The sequence below is a fragment of the Triticum dicoccoides genome, chromosome 5A (assembly GCF_002162155.2).
Source record: "Triticum dicoccoides isolate Atlit2015 ecotype Zavitan chromosome 5A, WEW_v2.0, whole genome shotgun sequence".
NCBI classification, from domain to species: Eukaryota; Viridiplantae; Streptophyta; class Magnoliopsida; order Poales; family Poaceae; genus Triticum; species Triticum dicoccoides.
This window is the reverse complement of record NC_041388.1, coordinates 455,262,448-455,281,087: the sequence shown is the minus strand read 5'-3', so window position 1 is coordinate 455,281,087 and position 18,640 is coordinate 455,262,448. Positions and strand designations below refer to the sequence as shown.

The 18,640-nt window shown below is 45.0% G+C and overlaps 3 protein-coding genes across 3 annotated transcripts; all 3 read right to left on the bottom strand.

The window, feature by feature from the left end:
* Nucleotides 1–2,041: 2,041 nt before the first annotated feature.
* LOC119302281 (U11/U12 small nuclear ribonucleoprotein 35 kDa protein-like) lies at nt 2,042–5,379 on the bottom strand. Its single transcript, XM_037579319.1, has 8 exons — nt 5,085–5,379; nt 4,860–4,957; nt 4,700–4,751; nt 4,259–4,329; nt 4,073–4,163; nt 3,915–3,990; nt 3,709–3,787; nt 2,042–3,085 (listed from the first exon to the last, which is right to left on the bottom strand). The coding sequence occupies exons 1-8, from the start codon at nt 5,230–5,232 to the stop codon at nt 2,363–2,365; spliced, it is 1,338 nt and encodes a 445-aa protein (XP_037435216.1). The 5' UTR covers nt 5,233–5,379; the 3' UTR covers nt 2,042–2,362.
* A 312-nt stretch (nt 5,380–5,691) lies between these two features.
* On the bottom strand, nt 5,692–10,879 carry LOC119302280 (PTI1-like tyrosine-protein kinase 3). Its single transcript, XM_037579318.1, has 8 exons — nt 10,719–10,879; nt 9,300–9,435; nt 8,389–8,624; nt 8,153–8,279; nt 7,747–8,020; nt 7,220–7,352; nt 6,360–6,446; nt 5,692–6,239 (listed from the first exon to the last, which is right to left on the bottom strand). Exons 2-8 carry the CDS (start codon nt 9,385–9,387, stop codon nt 6,090–6,092), a joined length of 1,095 nt encoding a protein of 364 aa, XP_037435215.1. The 5' UTR covers nt 9,388–9,435; nt 10,719–10,879; the 3' UTR covers nt 5,692–6,089.
* A 4,334-nt stretch (nt 10,880–15,213) lies between these two features.
* On the bottom strand, nt 15,214–16,900 carry LOC119297640. The gene is made up of 2 exons (XM_037575353.1): nt 16,820–16,900; nt 15,214–16,635 (listed from the first exon to the last, which is right to left on the bottom strand). Exon 2 carries the CDS (start codon nt 16,278–16,280, stop codon nt 15,429–15,431), a length of 852 nt encoding a protein of 283 aa, XP_037431250.1. The 5' UTR covers nt 16,281–16,635; nt 16,820–16,900; the 3' UTR covers nt 15,214–15,428.
* Nucleotides 16,901–18,640: the final 1,740 nt, after the last annotated feature.

Below are 18,640 nucleotides of genomic sequence, written 5' to 3'. Positions count from 1 at the left end.
TCGATGAAAAATTGTTTTCTCAAATGGTGTGGATACCTATGCGAGAGCCTCGGGCACATCAGTAGCTTCAAAGCGATCCCAAGAGCGCTCAAATTGGAGTGCAAATGAAGAAGTTATGGCCAAAACGGTGAATCAACCGAGGATGAAATTATCAGGGGCGATAGTACTGGTCCTGGTGTGAAATGGAAGTACCATTTGTGGGGGTCGGAAGTACCGGGTGGGTGGGGGCAGTAGTGCCAGTCGGGGAGGGGGAGTACTATTCATCATGAAAAAAGTTCTAGATCGAAGGTCGGGGCGCAAAACTCGATTTTGGAACCAATGGTCATCCCCATGGATTCTACACCAACACCCCAATCTCCATATGGACCAATGATTAGAGCATGTGCAAGCGCCATACAAGAAGAGGTTAACTCGCTCCTCTTTGAACTAGCTTTCACTTCACTTGAGACATACTACTTACCTAAAGCGAAGACGTTGTGAATACTCAAGTACACGGGAGCGACCATGGAGAAGCTAGGGAGAAAGGCCAAGCCATGGAGGAAGAGGAATACCGAGAAGAAGAAGAGAAGGAGCCAAGTCCTAAAGCAGGTGGTACTATCAACCCTCCTAGCGGTACTACCACACCTGCCGCAAAGTAGTACGGTCGCTCCCCTGGCCCGTACTACTTGCCTCAGTGCCATCGAAACTTCCGCGCCTTCTACCACTTCACTACTGGCCGACCCCGGAACCCTCTGACTTGCAAGCGGCACTTCACTAGCGCTAGCACGGAACTACCACCTATCCTCGAATTAGCAATACTTACGACCCTGACACTGGAACTACTGGTCGAGTGCTCCAACACAAACAACCGCCATGTGGCCGTTACTATTGGCCCTCACCGCGGTACTACCTGCACCACCCCGGTACTACTTGCACCACCCCGGTACTAACGGCATGCCTGTGCGCGGAGTGTAGGGCCATGACCCTTGTATTCCTCTCTCGCCCCTAGACTATAAGTTCTCCTCTCCTAGCTCAGAAATAGGGTCAGCAAATTATACTAGACTAAATTGAGAGATCTTTGCTCCTTGTACCTCTTTCTAGAGGAACAAGACCTCCATCTTGGGAGAAGGATCTCTCTATATCACAAGACCTGCATCTTGGGAGAAGGATCTCATCATAGATCATCAAGCCATCACCTCTCTTTGGGATTTGGTAAGAACCCTACCTTGTTACTTGTTTCTCTTTGTTGAGTGCCAGCGGATGTAAGCTTCTTGGTGGCCAGTGATCTCGCTGTGCCTGAGTAATGAGTGGAACTGTAGTGTTCCAAGCTAAAAAAAGGATAGCTCCTGACGTCTGAGTGACCTTTTTTAGGGATGGAGAGAGAATGAGTCAATTGTGTGGCAAAAAAATTGTGGCACACACAACATTGTTCTCTTTTTCTTACATTCAAATCCCTCATTATTCATTGGTCACAATAGTTACATCACTGTTGCCATGAAGGTTAATTCATGGGCTATTACATTAGCTTCTCCAGGACAATGTTCATAGATTACATGAGAAAAATCCGTGGACATGTGATAACAGTCTTCAAAGACAGCTGCCGCAACCCGCAAGACCAGCAAACGAACCTCCTTCATGCATAGTTGTGATTACATCCGCGTTATCAGAGTTGATTATCATTCGGTTACGGCTGACAGATTGAGCTAGATTCAAACCAAATCCCAGCGCCATAGGTTCTGCCATAAAAGCATCCACACAAACATCAAGTTTCTCATTCATTGTTGCTATGAGGGTACCTCTATCATCTCTCAGTATTGCACCAATTACACCTTGAAGAGAATCAGAGTCAAAAGCGGCTTCAGCATCCAATTTCACATATCCCTTGATCGGTTTAGACACACTTCAGTTTTGCCTTCCGAGAGTAAGCAACCTGAAAGTTTGCTGCTAGAGACCGGACTGAAGTGCTGATTTAGCTTGGCGCTTGGACAGCATCGTCCGGAGATATAAATTTTATTCAGACGATGCCTATGTATCGATACCAAGATCTGTTAATCGGAACAAATGCTAGTACCACACTGTAGTCAGGGTCATCAAATCAAAATTATTCAAGCAACGTCTATACCAAGATCGTTTCATAAAATTGCAAGCTATACTTACAGCCAGGGATCCAATCTGAATTACCAGAGCTAGAATTAGAACTATCCCAGCTGCTCAAGAACCAACTGTGGATCCAACACATACGGCGGGCGGTGTCGCCTGGCAAGACAAACACCCGGCAACGGAACAGAGCCTACACATGGCGGCGACGAACCTCATCAAATCAAGCGAGCAGCACATAGGCGAGGGATCCATTTGTTTCTCACACCGCGGAAATGACAGACATCTACTGACTATAATCTCGGCTCTCGGATCTCCTGGAGCGAGTACGGTCGCCGTGGCGGGAACGGCTGCTGCCGCCATGATGCCTCTGCTCCCGATGAGATCGATGACGAGGGCTGTGGTCTGCTTCAGCAGAGGTTCCACCTCTTCTGGCACTGCCATCCTCCGTGCCAGGCGACACCTCTCCTGGCTCTCGGCTCTTCCTCCGCTTGTGATGACCGCGGCCGTCGTATTCGGCTGGGCTTCTATGCCTGCTGTGGCTGCTGGTATCTCCAAGCTCTCGGCTTTTTCTTCGCTTGCGGCGACCGGCATCGTCTTCAGTTGGGCTTCTCCACCTACTGTGGCTCCTCCTGATATCTCCAGGCTCTCGGCTTCTTCTTCGCTTGCGGTGATGACCGCCGTCGTCTTCGGCTGGGCTTACATGCCTATCATAGCTGCTGATATCGCCCTGCTCTCGGTGGCCTTTTTGCTTGTGATGGTCGCCGCCGTCTCCAGTTGGGCTTCTCTGCCTGCTGTAGGTGCTTGCCTCCCTAGATGACCTCATCCTCCTTTGCGATTCTTCCCTGTGGTCATGGCTGCTTTTGCGCCTGCGTGGGCTGCTTTCGTCTTCAGTTGGACTTCTCTGCCTTCTGTAGGTGCTATCAGCCCTGTCCTTGGATATTCTCCTAGGAGGTGGCGACTCTTCCCTGTCAACATTGCCTCCTTTTCGTCTAGGTGGTGGGGGAACCTGTGATGGTGGGAGTTGACAGCGTTATTCCACTCCACTCCATGGCAGTAAGCAGGCATGGAATAACTAAACCATACCCCAATTACAGCACACATGAATGTAAATGTAAGGCATATCATAGCACAGCAGAGTGAATAAAAATCCAGTCTGCTTTGTGAGAACAAACAAATGCAATGGTTAACTTTCCAGTTCTCCTCATGTCCTCATGTAGGTTCAATAATGACAACAATGGGTGAATATGTGGGCTAAAAGTACATACAAGAAGTATTACCCCTTTCTTCTTAATATTTCAAGATAATAACAGTTTTACTCTCTCTTTGTAATTTTTATGCATAAATGTTTTCTCTGGAAATATCATGAATTTACTCTTTGCATCTTTTACCATTTAAAGATTAAATTGACATGTTCACATTTCTAACAGGGTTAATCTTAGAACATTTTAGTGGTAATACCTCGTAAAATTAAACAACATCCCCCTTCAGAAGTACTCCCTCCGTTCCAAATTACTCGTCGCAGAAATGGATGTATCTAGAACTAAAATACATCTAGATACATCCATTTCTGCGACGAGTAATTCGGAACGGAGGGAGTACAAGGTAAGAGTGGCAAAGTAAAAAAAATACCTCAAAACGTGTCATATACCGTCCCTCAGGTGGTGGTGGGATCCCGAGCTTTTTGAGTTCATCATAAGGAATCGGCCGCCTGTGTTTTATAGAAGTGCACATTGTTACTGCATGCCCAAAAACTCCAAAATGCAATTCGCCCAAGTGTCAAGGCTCTTCTAGTAAGAAATATTGAAATGTATTAATAGATATGCTTGGGTTCATACAAGGGAGCACGAAATGGCCTCTCTCGACCTCCAAACCGAAGCTGGCCAGACTCTTTCTTCCCTCCAAGTCCTCCTCCTATAAAATGACAATTCAAAGTAGCATGAAGATGATCTCAAGTATTCTGCCTTCTATATTACACTTCAGCAGGGTCACATACCTAGCCTCCTTGGTATCCATCCAGGCATAAGTTGCTGCCTATAGTAGTCTACGATCACTTCACTGCCATCAATAATGGAATGGTGTGCATCCTGGAATAGTTTTCCTTTAGATTTCACATATACCTAGAAGACAGTAGTAGCAAACAAACAGGCAAAGGAACCTGAAAACATTGTGCAGCCAATACCTCATAGGCACGGCGCATCTCTTTGTCTGTTTCATACTCTACAAACGCATAACCACGGGAAGCACCAGTAACTGCAAATAAATAGCATGATCAATACAAACTAGAGTTGCAGAAGGCAAATACATAGCATGATCAGTACAAACTAAAGCCACAAAATGAAGCAATGATGTTTATTGTCTACTGGCAAGAACAACTGAAGCAATGCTGCGACATAGCTAGTAGTTGATCTGAAAAACTGAAAACTCATGCTATATTTCTAAGATTATTAAGAATAGAAAACTCCCCATTCTTAGCGCATTGTTCAACGCTGTGCTCACTGCAATTGCAATCGAGATGAAGTTACTGATGCTATTTTCACTGGAACGGTAACATGCTCTGCAAAAGCAAGGTTCGCTCTCGACTAACACTGAAAAAAATCGAGGAACAAAATGCTCAACTCACCAATATCCCGCACCAGCCGCATGCTCTTCACTTTTCCGTACCTGCCCATGGCCTGCTCCACACAGGGAACAGACGAAACAGCAGCTCCGACCGTCAGACAGGGAGGTCACAGCATCAAACCCAACACACCAGCAGCAAAAGAGACGAGAGAGACGCGCACCTTCCGGACCGTGTCGTCGTCGGTGAGGCGGGAGAGGTGGCCGACGAAAACCGTGCAGTAGGGGTCGCCGGCGGCCTTGGGGTCCCCGAATGGATCATCTAGAGAAAGAGGGGGGCAGGGGGGAAACAACAGATACAGAGTGAGTGAGCCGCGCAGCGTTGATGCGCGAATGGGTGAAGAGCGGAACGGGGGGAGAGGAGGGGGAGCGGGGCGGAGAGGACGCACAGAGGCCGGCGGTGGAGCAGAGGAGGGCGCGGAGGACGGCGTTGTCGTGGGGGGCGACGTCCGTGCCGTCGATGCTGCCCGCCTGGATCGGGTGGTACTTGTCCGCGTAGAACACCGCGCCTGCGCTCCCGCCGACGCCGACTCTCATCTCGCCGCCGACGCCGCCGACCGCTACCTGCCGACCAACCTGCGCCGCCGGTGGGAGAGAGAGAGAGAGGGCGAGCTGGGGGCCGCGGCTGCGCAGGAGGGCCAGGGGAAGAGATGGGCCGGACTGGACCGGATCGGCAGGTTGGCTCGGTCGGTGCAGCGGTGTGGTGTTCACAGCGTGGCAACCAGACCAAAGTAGGCAGTAGGCCAGCAGTTCGAACTCCAAACGATTTTTTTTTTCTGCGAAGAACGAACTTCTTATTTTGGCGAGTCCAACAGTACAAGCTGCCAAATTCAATTTACGCATGTATTGCACTATCATCTCACCAGACACCGGCATTACAAGGCATCACAGGTACACGGATAAATTCAATCCATCTACACGAGATCGATACAAAAGCATAAAATTCTCCGCAACTTCTGCGGAAAATTGCCTACCCAAGAGGCCAACAAGCAGTAGTAGTACCAAGTCTCACATAATTTTGATCAGGCAAGCAGGTAACAAAAATGGACAATAATGTTACCATTTCTCACTTCTCACACCAACTTCGAGTTCAGCAGATTATACAAATCAATGGGTGTCAGCTCAAAATCACAATGGCAAACCCAGAAACATCAAGCCGCGGACCAACTACAACCTTCCCAAGTTCCCAAGTCACAGCATATATATACGACCCAGAACAGAGCTTATTATGGTGATCGCCAACCAATGCAGCAAGAGCACATCACTCGGCAGAACCACACAGCCCCGTTCTTGAACTTAGCAACGGTACTCTCGGTAAAAGCAAAACAACGCACACGCCAGGACATGCGTCTTAGCACTCATTCTTTACATACATCCTTGTTGAGCTGGACAGGTCAGGCGTCTGAAGTCGTTGTGTTAGGAGCGGCGGCTGGTGGAGCTTGAGGTTTCTGCTGAAGAAGGGGGGACAGTGCCTTGACGACGATGCTCATGCTGGGTCTGAACTCCGATTCGTACTGCACGCAGAGGGCTGCCACCGCCGCAAGCTGCATTCCACAGCAGATGAAACATTCAGTGTTCAAATTTGTCTCGAGCTGTTTCTTAGCTAATGACCATGTAAGAGAGGGAGCATGCAACATTTAAGGGAGGGAAGAAGAGAGGCAGACCTTGGCAACGCCTTTTGGGGGACACTCGCCCTTCAACCTTGGGTCGATACATTGCTTCACTGTATCCTCAGTCAAACGAGGTGTTGCCTGTGTCCACAGAAAGTAGCAGGAACCAATCAGAAATGTCCAAATCAGACCAGTTTGACTTGATCAAAATTCAAATTTTCACGTTTCAAATTTTTTTGAAAAAAAATACACACATACTTAGAGACATAAAGCATGTGTGTGTAAATTTTCAGGACGAAACACCTTAAAATGAGTGCTACACAAAAAGAACAAATCTGAGGCTTTTTAGTAGGAGCACTATTCATCCTCAAAGTCCATGAATTTGTCTTTTTTGCACAGATCGCATTTTAGGGTATTTCATCCTCAAATTTTACATACTTACACATAGCATCCTTGTTTACTTGTATGATTTTTTTCAGATTTTTTTGAAATTGAAAAATGCGAATTTTGAAATTTTCAAAAAATCCGGCCTCCATGGAGGCCGAGCTCCAAAACGCCCTACTCCAATCAGACAACTTAGAATAGTTTCGCTATGTAAATCGATAGTACAGGAACACAAAGCAGCACTAAATATAGTAAGCACTCTGAACCGGAGGACATAGATCAAGAACAGTAATTTTTGATTCAAATTCCTCCCATTTTCTATGCTTGTTTACATGATATTGCAGTATAGTATGAGCATCTCTGAAGTTCAAACCGTTGACTACGTCGTTGTTAATGCCCTACTCTTGTTGCTAACGCATGCTCTCATTGTATTATGTAGAACAATATTATAAATTAAGCAGTTCTCTGTACCATTAAGTTTTAGTTGGCAAAATATAGTACTGTCAGATTGTTAGGAACCAAATACGTACCCATGTAACCAGACTCTGCTGGCCTCTAGGCATTGTATGATCTACTGGTTTCCTTCCTGTTAGAAGCTCTAAAAGAACAACTCCAAAGCTATATACATCACTTTTCTGAGTTAGCTGGCCAGTCATGGCATACCTGCATTGTCAAGGAAGGGCACTTCTTAAACAAAGCAAGAAAGAATATACAGTAATAATTAACAAAAGGTAGTGCAGTGGCAGATCTGCATATAAAAAACTAAAGAACTGGTGGAACTACAGCTATTCATTCAACTTGTTTAGCTATAATGAAGGTCGTCTGACTAATGCTACAATCCTATCATTGGTGCCTAACATAAAATGGAATAAACAGGTACTCCCTCCATCCCAAAATATAAGAACATTTTTAACATTAGCATAGTGTCAAAAACGTTCTTATATTCTGGGACAGAGGGAGTATCTTATAATAATAATTATGTGGGGATATCTCAAAATCTTGAAACAAAAAAAGTGCAAATATATTTAATGTGCAAGTATTCAAGTTTAGTAATTACTCAGGAGCATGATAGCCGAAGGTTCCAAGGACACGGGTGGAATGCAAACGAGCAGCCATATCAGGAGACTGGTTTGAAAGATTGAAATCTGCAACTTTCGCTCTGTAGTCCTCAAATAGAAGTACATTGCTAGACCGTATGTCCCGATGGACTATCGAAGGTTGAACCTTCTCATGAAGATATGCTAGCCCTTTAGCAGCATCTATAGCAATTTTGACTCGCTGCATCCAGTCAAGTGCTGGGCCAGGCTGTGCACCAGGGACACCTTTTCTTCCTTTTGTATGTAAAAATAAAAAAGCAGAAAAGACGTCAGAGTAGATCAGACCACCATGCCACATGAACTGTTTTGATCATGAGGACCTCATGAAGACACAGGCTAACAGATTGCATAACATAGCAAGCATACCATGCAAAATATCATGTAGAGAACCCATCGTAGCAAATTCATAGGCCACCAGACGTTGATTTCCTTCCACACAGTAGCCAAGCATTTCCACAAAATTTTCATGCTTTAATCTCGACACAATCGAGAGCTACAACCAAAAGAGGAAAATAAGTTCAAGAATTGAGGATTGTAGTCATACAAAAAGTACTAGCAGATAAAGCTATCATAACTAACAAAAGATGGTTATTACTCAGTACCTGTGTCAGAAATTCGTTATCAGGCTCAGGGTCTGCTGAGGTATCAAGCTTTTTAACAGCAAGATGTTTTCCGCTGTCTAGAATAGCATAATACACTCTCCCGTACGATCCTTCACCAATCAAAGCTTTTGACCCAAAGTTGTCGGTCTTTTCTTTCAGTTCATCAAGTGACAATTCAGGTATTTCAATGGGAGGAGGTGCCTTTGTTGGATCACTTTTGGAATCAAAACCATTTCCTGTTAACCATGTGTTTTACAAACAACATTAGGCCCCAATAACAAAAGCACAACAGGAAAACAGAGGATAACTAGAAAGCAATCAGATGCACAACACAATCCCTTCTGATAAACATTCATTTATAATGAAATAAATACCTAGTCCGTACATTACAGGGTTCAGCTGATAGGTAAGATAATCTGAAACGGTGTTGACAGATGACTATGCTGACAATGCACTAACTTGAAGTGAAAGAGCATGGTTTCACCTTCTTATCCATGTTTCCCTCACTTGTAACGTTAAAATCCTATATCCATTTTGGTGCTCATGCTAACTTGTTCTGCTACTCAATAGCAAAAGATTGTCAATACATGCTGGGTGGAGATACTGCAAATTTTTTTCAACATGGATGTTAAGTTACTAGAAGAATTTATTGTTGAGGAAACACTATGTGATGTTCCAAAGCACATCCTGATATCATGGATACATTAAATAAACTGAAAGCGAACAAGATGATTCTGGAGAACCCAAAACAACTACATTCAAATCCAGCAACTAAAACTTGAGTTTGCACAAGAGTTTCAAACCCATTTCCAGGTGGTATTATGAGTATCGAACATAGGCCTCAAATCAATAAGCTTGAATATAAGCTGATTAATTACGAGACAGCAGAAGGCAAAAAGGAGGAGGGGTACCTTCTTTCTCATCCGGGCTGGAAGGAAATTCATGTTCATGTTCACGATATGAAGCATGAAACTGGCTGCAACAAAACCACCGACGCATAATGACCTCCTTCTATTTTACTTCTTCCTATCTATCTGCCTCTGGTTCCTAAGAAAAATGGGGAAATACAAGAACATTCTGGCATCAATACAAATGCTTACAAGAGTAGCAATCTCAATCAGGACACTCATAGCCAGCATGAAAGTATCAGAGTGACAAAAACTATTACTCCTACATAAATTGTAGGCAATTCATGATAGGTCAAAGTTTTACATATGCACTGACTGGGAAATGGAGAAGAGGCTGGCACCAAGTTTTGACAATCAGTCCCACAAGTAAACACTCAGCGCCGTGTTGTGCCTTTGGTTCTTTCCACGGTTTTCGATACGAACACGTGATGAGCTGCAAGCTTTTATATATCCATGTCCTAAACTCACTAATAACATGGGCCATGCTCTTTTTTGTTTCACTGTTGACTCTATGTGCAATCTCATGCCGATTGCCAAACCACGAGTGCACGTTCATGCGTTGTCATTTTCAGTTTCAGTTTCTACCATAAGCTGATGGTGAAACAGTGCTTGCTGCAGAAACCTCAGTTAGTATCCAGCTCTGGAAGTCTGAACTGAAAGCAGAAAATGGAGGCGAAGAGAAACAGGGTAGCTTGATGGCACCAAGTTGGACATGCTAGAACAAAGCAGAGCAAGCCAAGCTTAGACAGACCGGCGCAGGCAAGGCAATCTCGTGCTATTTCTGTTGGACTGTTTGTTTCAGTTTATGCGCAACCTTATGCTGATGGCCAAACTACAAGTGCACATTGTCTGCGTTGTCATTTCGGTTTCTAACATAAGCTGATGATGAACCAGTGGTGCAGAACCTCAATTACTACAATCCAAGAGTGGAAGTCTGAACTGAAAGCGGAAATTGGAGACGACGAGACCTCCCTGAACCAGACCAAGTTGGGCACCAAAGCGACGAGAGTGAAATGACGACGCCCCCCAATCAACCATGACAAGCAGCAGCAGGTGAAGGCGGTAGGCTCAGTCGCGCGCGAAGCCCCCTTCCCCCGCTGACCCCGCCGCCGGTCGTCCGGTCCCCCAATGCGCGCCGCACGGCTAAAATCCCCTTGGTGCGCCCACACACCAAATTCAGGCCAAAATCGAGCGCCATCCGCTGCCTCCTCCTGCCCCTCGAATCCCCAGAACCCCGCCACCTCGCTTCTACTCGGGACGCGGCCCGACCGACCATCTCAATTCTAACACAGCACAACTCCGCCGTACCGTTAAAGAAAAATCTAGCGAAGCATATGCACACATACAGCGGCAGGTCTCTCCCACTACACAAACTCGCCGCGCGGAAGGAAGGGAGGAAGAGGGGAGGAGCAGGAGCGTCACCTGCGAGGGGTCAACCCGGGAGGGCGGCTGGGCTGGTGACGTGCGGCGGGCCCGCGATCCGCGATCGGGGTCGGCCTCCGGCGCTCCGGCGGCGAGGCGGGGGGGAGAGGAGGGGCGGACGGCGGGCTGGCGGCAGCTGGGGGGGCGGAGGAAGAGAGACGAACTACGAACTGTTCGTGGTGGTGGTGGTGGTGGGGGTGGGGGTGGGGGAGGGGTTTAATTCCGATTCCGAGCGTCGTTGGCGTGGCGTAGCAGGCAGGAGGAGACGACGAGGCGACAGCCGTCGTCGCGCGACAGCGGGGACGCGGGGCCGCTGTTTCTGGCTGGTCCAGCCGTGCCGTGCCGTGCCGTGCGCGCCCGCGTTTACCCGACGCATAACTGCCTCCACCAACCCGCGCACCCGTCACCGCCATGATCGTGTGATATCCGCACCGTGTGCCGCGCCGCCGCGCCCCTTTCCTGCTGCACTTTCGGTTCGGTTTGGTTGGCTTCTGCTAGCCGGCTAGGCGGCTAGTGCAGATGAAGATGATGCGTTGCTTCATCGTTGCTGCAGCCGCAAGCATCCGTGCGTGTCCTTTTAGCGGCCTAGACCCGGCCCCGGGCGTGGTGTGCTACGCGTTCGCCCGCCGTGCTGGCTGATTTGGACGGAGCGTACGTGGGAGTTGGCGGGGGCTTTGGTTTGGCGACTGACTTCGGGGCAGGATAGCGGCTCCGTGTTGATAGGACTGTGTCGTTGGGTCAGCGGTGTACTTTTCGAGGAGTTGGGATGGCTAGAGCATCGTCCAGGTGGAGGTGGACGGGCCTGACCGGTCACAAAATCGTGATTCGGTCAGGCTCCTCCAACTGGCTCTATACGCCCGGGCTGACCGACCCGGCGCTCACTATGCTGGCTGATTTGGACGCGTTGGAGTTGGCGGGGCTTTGGTTTGGCCACTGACTTCGGGGCAGCAAAAATCCTACACTTACGGACTATCAGCTATGGACTCGTCTGTACGGACATACCTGTCCTGCCCACGCTAAACTCTTCCTCCCTGATTTCTGGTTGGGGCCCCAACGTGATCCAATAAGATAAGGCCGCCACCAGCCCGTAACTATAATCAGTAAGTATCACCCCATAACTCTAGCAAAGCTCTCGGGGCAGATAGTGCCTCCAGCTGATAAGATTGTGCTTTTTGGGTCAGCGGTGTGCTTTTCGAGGAGTTGGGATGGCTAGGAAGTGTGTTTGCACGCTGTTTTTCTTTTCAAAAGAAAAAAAAAATCTATTACCCCCCTCATATTAATTGACGCATATTTAGTATAACTTTTTACTAAGTGTGTGTCAATTAATATGGATCGGAGGGAGTATCAAAGTTCACGAAAGTATAAAATACAAATCACTTCAAACATAATAAAAATTAGAGTGAGATTCCAAGACCGCTGAACAACCACTGCCGCCGCCATCAGAACGAGCCGACGTAGCCGCTCCTTTATCAGAGTCGCGTTTGACCTTGTCGATGACAGGCGGGAAGTTTTCGTACACGTGCCTCTAAGGACCAGCACCTGGAACCACAATAGTCGTCGTTGGACCCTTGAATAGATCTGAAGCATCTGACACTAAATCTCGCCACACGACGAGAAATCCTAACCTCACCGTCCTAAGGAGACATCAGGAGTCTACACCAAAACCCCGTCGACTACATCTAGATGGACGAACCCGAGGGGGGTCGAAGTCAGAAAGATAAACTCGACGAAGAAGCGGCATCATCCGCTGGAGCGCCGCACTTGCAATGACTAAAACCACAAACTACTAAATTGAGAGAAGGCACCGACATTTCCCTCCCCGTCACCAGCTGCCAGAGTGGCAGACAAAGAGGAGACAAATCCACGGGCTCACCAACGAAGCCTGGAGGGAAGAGTTAGCCCTAGCCATCAAGCTTTAAGGAATGAATAGCTTACAGTATTTTGCTTTTAGTACGTTGTTAGCATCCGAAGGAAGACAAAATCACCAACTAAGGATTACCCCTTTGCAAAGTTCACTGCCTTCTCAGGACCGACAAGTAGCGCACGACATGTGTTTGCAACCTTGGAGGCTTTTTTCTTTTTTCATAGGTTTGTTTATTTTAAATATTTTATCTCTTTAACCGTGCGTCCAAATCTCGGACCATATTCACCGTTGGATTTCTGATGTTGAGGTCTTTGAAATTAGATCACATGTTAATATATTTGGACGAAGTTTTTTTATATAAAAACAAAAAAAGGGAACCAGATAAACGAATAACCAAAAAATAAAAAAAAGGAACTTGAAAAAACTGGCAACAACACAAAGAATACCAAACAAATGAAAGGAAAACGTTTGGGCATCGCTCTTGGGATATAACATAACCGCAAGTGCATGAATAAGTTTCAAAAATATGAATTTAAAAATGTTCCTAGATTCCAAAAATATTCATGAATTTTAAAAATGTTCTAGGACATAAAAAAGTGTTCTAAATTTTAGAAAATGTTCCTAAATTTTAAAATATTTCCCTTATATAAACAAGTATTCATTAATATGAAGAATGTTCTTAAAATTTTAAAATTATGACAAATTTAAAAATGTTCATTAAATCGAAAAACTATTCTCAAATGTTTAAAAACGTTCCCAAAATTTAAAAAATGTTCATAAATTTTAAAAGTAAGAAAGGAAAATAAACACGAAAAAGGAAAAGAAAAAAAGCCCAAGGAAAACCAAATGAAAAACCATCAGAAAAAACCCGGTCTAGGGAACAATACCTTCTGAGAAAACCTTTTTTTTAGAAATCTCATGAAAAACCTAAATGGGATCTGCATTTGATCACTATTCCACGCGGAATAGGATCCGCCCCTCAAGTCTCCTCCTCTGAGAGGAAGACCAGGAAGAGGGCCCTGATGGTGGCCTCTTCATCAAAACGGTGCTTTTCCTTATGTTTGGCCTATCGAGCTTTTTCTCAATTTATTATTTTTTATACTGTATTGTAGATATTGATATTTTTTCCTCAAACAATATTTTGTATTTTTTAAATATATTTGGTCATCGAACTTTAAAAGTTCACCTTAAAACAAAACTTGAAAATTTGTTTTCCTAGAGAGGTGTGAGCAACTTTATGTTTAACAAATTTGGAGTGTGTTTATTTTGATTTTTATGATCCAATTTGTTATTCCATGCGAGTACGGCACTGTTTGTATCAGACAGGTTGCTCTAGTTTCAGGTCTCCTTCCCTCCTGTTTCAGGAAATCACCATTCGCCCCATCTTTCCCTGTACTTATTATAGGCGGCATACAACACCTGTAGGCCAAAGAGAGAAAGGACGAACACTATATGAATTAGATTGTCTATTCAGTTGCTCATAATTAACAGTTGATCATAATTAGATTGTCTATTCAGTTGATCACCATTCGCCCCAACTTTCCGTTAACTATTCCAAATTAACAAATCCGGCTACTGCTGAAGTAAAAAAGAAAAAGATGTTTTGTTGATCCATTACATCATCCACAGGTAGGGGTGCAGAGCGGCGTTCCGCGTAGACCCACCAAAGTGCTGAATTAGTACAATTTAGTCTAATAGCATCACAGCCTAGCTAGAACTAACATTTTCTAATTTGTATACGGTGCCGTACGGGTTCGGGCGCCGCCCTGCATCCCTATCCACATGTAGCAACCAAAGAAAAACAATGATCCTTTGAAAAAAGGAGAAGAAGCAAAACCATGATTCGGTGAGTAACTTTGACATGCCACATATATTTCCAAGGTTTCTCATAGCTTCATAAAAGAAGAGTTGCAGCTGCTGATCCAAACAGTAAATGTGACTACAAATTTACAGAATATGATGGATGAAGAACACGAAAATAACAGACCATCCAGCGTCGAGAGAACAGTCGCCGCGGGGCATAAATGTCATGCCTCAAAAGTTTAATAGTTCACCTGAGATTTTAGGAAGTTTGCACATGGCATCCATCGTATGGTGTCTGCAAGTAGATCCCGGTATTATTATACACGAAATATTTGCAAGGGTGGTCAAAGTAAGGGGTGAAATATGCTTGGCCCAGCACCCAGCTTTTCATATTTTCTTAACTGTGGGTGTTCTTATCATTGTGCAATGAAGTCGCGTGAAGTCCAAAGAGGGTAAAATATGAAATTTACTTAAAGATCTAGCACTACAAAATCTAAAAATAATTTATCAGCTGAGTAAACTCTGGTCTTTGTCTTCTGTTATATGTAAACCATGTTCCCTAAATACCTTGGAATCTTAAAGCTCTTCCCACACTGAACCTGCTTCTCAAAAAACACATTTTGAAGATCTTGTAAGAACCTTTCCAACAGTAAAATTTTAATGCAAAGATACAGAATGAAGTGTGGGGAATCATTTGCTAATTTCGTTTGCTCTTTTACTGTAACTCTGTAAGCATAGCACATGTTTGTCCAATTATTCTGGAAACGGGAAAAGGAAACAAGGGAAGGGATCGATAAAATCTGTATGTGTTCCGATTTGCACAACACTAGTACAATTTCAGGGCAGTTGATCAACCAGCCAGTGTAATTGCTAGGAAAAAATGTGGTGTGACAATATGTGGACAGAAGCAGTTTGAGAATACAGAATCATCCGAAGTGTTTCATTCTACTACTAGTACTTTTAAAAGGAAGAACTAAGAACAATGACAATAGTTATCTAGAATAATTCTCACACCGGGCTGCAAACCATCAGATGAAGCAAGGCTATAGCCCTATGAAGAATGGAGGCTCCACACTTGCAGCACCTCCTTCTTGCATCTCGTTGGATAATGGAAGGGGAATAAGGCTCTCCTGGAGGCGATGCCTGGTAAGCCACAAGTTCTTGTCTTGGTCCTCTTCGCTTTTCACATATTCTACAAATCTGCCATCGATGTCATAGCGAACCACATGCGTAGGAGCAAACTGGATCAGCAGCTCACCATCACTGAGCACAGCCATTCTAGGAACCTTCAAGTCAACAAATGGTGATTCATCCATCCCTGATAAATTAATCCGATGCTTGAAGGACCAGGCTTCAGCATCATAGGCTTGTACCACCCAAATATCTATGGTGACTCTATCACTGCTGATGCCACACAAAGCAAGAGTGCCATCTATCTCCAACAGCAATTGTTGTGAGGGCAACTGGGGAGGACAACACATCAACCGAAATGTTTCATCTGCTGTCTTGAACACCATTATGTAGCCGGCATCACAGCGGTCGTATCTTACAATTGTCCAGTGCAAGCTGCCATGGTGGTCGATTGGCGGATAGCCAGACGAACCGGGAAGCTGCTCACGTAACGGCGGGACGCATCCTTGTCCGATTTGTCTTATATAATTGGATCCCACCGACATGACGCAGTAAAAAGTTCTGTGATTTGTGTTGTATGTCGGACAAGAGACCCAAAGGACTCGGTACTCTCCGGATGGTTGGTGCCGATAGAAGCCGACAATCTGGTAGTAATAGTTCAGTTGATTCCGAGGCGTCCGTAGGGGAGCACACTTGCAGGTGACCGGGTTGCAGATTGAAGAACTCATGCACCGTGGCTCCGTGGGAGACGATGAGGAGGCCATCACACGTAGCCTCGAGTATACCGGAGTATAAGGTCCGGATGACCGGGCAGAGCCGTTGCTGGACTGCTTCGGTGTCAAAGGATAACATGAGGCTGGTTTTCTGCGGTTCAACGACGTGGCTGAGGATCAGGAGGAAGGGCTGGCGGCGGTGGTGGTCCAGCATGAACTTGTCGGTGGAGGTGGCACTTCGCCACCACCTGCGGACGGCTCGGCAGCGGACGATGTCCCTGGGCGGCAAACGGACGAAAATCTCTTCCACAAGGATCCACTCCGGGAGGTCGTCGAGCACGGTTGTGCCTCCGCTGTCCGGCATGGCGACTGGCTGCCGGGGCTCCGTCAGATCCGATTTCGATCTCTGAAAAGGGAACGAGGAAATGTAAGGATGGAGCCTGACGGATTCCGGCGAGAGGGCTTACCCTGGGGCGGACAGAGGAGGATAGTGAGCTATGGTGGTTTTGCGACCCCCCCGCGGCGGCGGTACCGTGTTCCGGCGTCTTTGGACAAGAAGAGAGAGGAGGTCAAAGTGCTCCGAGGCTCACCTCGCACGGCCGATTCGGGCGGCGGATCTGTGCTCCGGGGACCAACTCGCGGTGTTCCGGCGAGGAAGAGATGGGAATTGAGGGGGGCGGCGGGGGAAGGGTTTGGGTATCGTCATATTTTAGAGCGTGAATAAGGCGGTGTGGATTTTTGGATACGGATCTAGGCGCACCTGATTAAGCAAAAAAGAAAAAAGAAAGAGAGAGTAAAACATTAAAGAAAATATGAAACATATTTGCGACAAACATAGTCTAGCATAATACTCCATTTATACAGTATATGTTTAAAAGGATTGTTTAAATTATTAAAATTTCTTTTACATGTGGTTTCGAGTTGATATTTATTTTTGGGCAGTATGCTGTACTATGATATGCCTTTGTACCATACAATTCATAGATTTATGGACAATTATTTTAAGCTTTATTTGATTTACTATGGAATACCTGTTGATTATTTTAGCCTGTTTACCATGAAGATATCTTAAATCTGTGTAATATTTTCACCTCATCCATGTTGCATGCGTCTTTTGTTGATTTGAAGTCATGCCATGCTTTAGGTTGTTGTTTGTCTAAACCGGACCATACCTCGTTTGTTGCCGCATAACTGGATATATAGTTTCTAAATATTGTGTAGAATACTAATTCAGTCTTCACCACTTAAACTATGTGAGAAATTTCTACATAAGCAAAAAAATAATCTTACATGAAAGTTAGGCATGGTACAACTAAATGCAAGGTGATTTAAAACTCACTTAGAGTGCACTGATGCATGTTGGCATGTTGCATCGTAGAGGATTCTCATGCATAGATTAGATGAATCCTAGTGGATCAAGCTAGTGAATCTAACGCTACACAAATTTTGATGATGTGAAAGCACACATGTTGGATAATTAGAAGTAGTGGTGATCACTCTCTTAGGTATATATAGGATCAAATGTCTTGCTGTTTATTTTTAAGGGCTAATGTTGTTGTTCGGAAGGAACTCCAGGAACCGGCTTCGAATAGCTCTTGTATTCATCTGGAATTTGATATTTCAGGCACTGGTTTTGTAAGGTTCTTGATATCTATTACAGATCCAAAATATGCAAAGTTTCTATATTGCTTGTTCATGTGGTTCCACTTCAGAGTATCCAGAAGCATCTTGTGAGCAAGTGCTATTTAGTGTTTAGTTTTCGAAACTTCAATTGTTGCATTTTTTTACCTCATGTAGTTTTGATCTTTTATTGCCAACTTAAATAAAAGAAAGTGTAGCAGTTTATGCTTGTAATTTTTTTGCCAGGAAGTTATTACTAGATCTACTATCCCAATAATCTTTTATTTCCTGATTCTACACTAAAGACCTACATCTAGACACGTAAAAAAAAACCTTTTTCCGCACTTTACTCTGTTGTACTTATTAGAAACTGGTGTACGGTCAGATATCTATAGTTCCTGAAGCTTAGTCGTCTTAAAATAGTTCAACCATAGTTTGTATCTACACTTGTACCGAGCATCCATATTTGGCTAGCTGAAAATTCTTTTCACTTATCCAGATTTGTCCACATGCTAGTTAACTTGCTTTTTATGCCTTTGTTTAGTGCGGGTTCCAAGAAATCAGAGGCTCCTTTTTTCAGAACGAATACACAGTGAAAGACATAGAGAAATCAGAGGCTCCTTTTTTCAGATCGGTTCCAAGAAAAATGCAAAGTTATGTAGTAATTTTGTTTAGAGACTCCTTTTACATATCTGTTCCAAGAAAATGCAAAGTGATGTAGTAATAATGTTTGTAAATACTTGATGAGCTATCTATGTAAATATGTATTTTTGGTATCTGAACATTGCCGT

Coding starts and splice junctions, on each gene's coding strand:
- LOC119302280 (XM_037579318.1), bottom strand. CDS start 9,387: ATGCGTCGGTGGTTTTGTTGCAGCCAGTTTCATGCTTCATATCGTGAA. Junction 8,280..8,388: donor ATAACGAATTTCTGACACAG/GTACTGAGTAAT, acceptor TTTTGGTTGTAG/CTCTCGATTGTGTCGAGATT. Junction 7,353..7,746: donor TTCGGCTATCATGCTCCTGA/GTAATTACTAAA, acceptor TTGACAATGCAG/GTATGCCATGACTGGCCAGC.
- LOC119297640 (XM_037575353.1), bottom strand. CDS start 16,280: ATGGCCTCCTCATCGTCTCCCACGGAGCCACGGTGCATGAGTTCTTCA.
- LOC119302281 (XM_037579319.1), bottom strand. CDS start 5,232: ATGAGAGTCGGCGTCGGCGGGAGCGCAGGCGCGGTGTTCTACGCGGAC. Junction 3,788..3,914: donor AGGCCATTTCGTGCTCCCTT/GTATGAACCCAA, acceptor TATAAAACACAG/GCGGCCGATTCCTTATGATG. Junction 3,086..3,708: donor GGTATATGACACGTTTTGAG/GTATTTTTTTTA, acceptor CCACCATCACAG/GTTCCCCCACCACCTAGACG.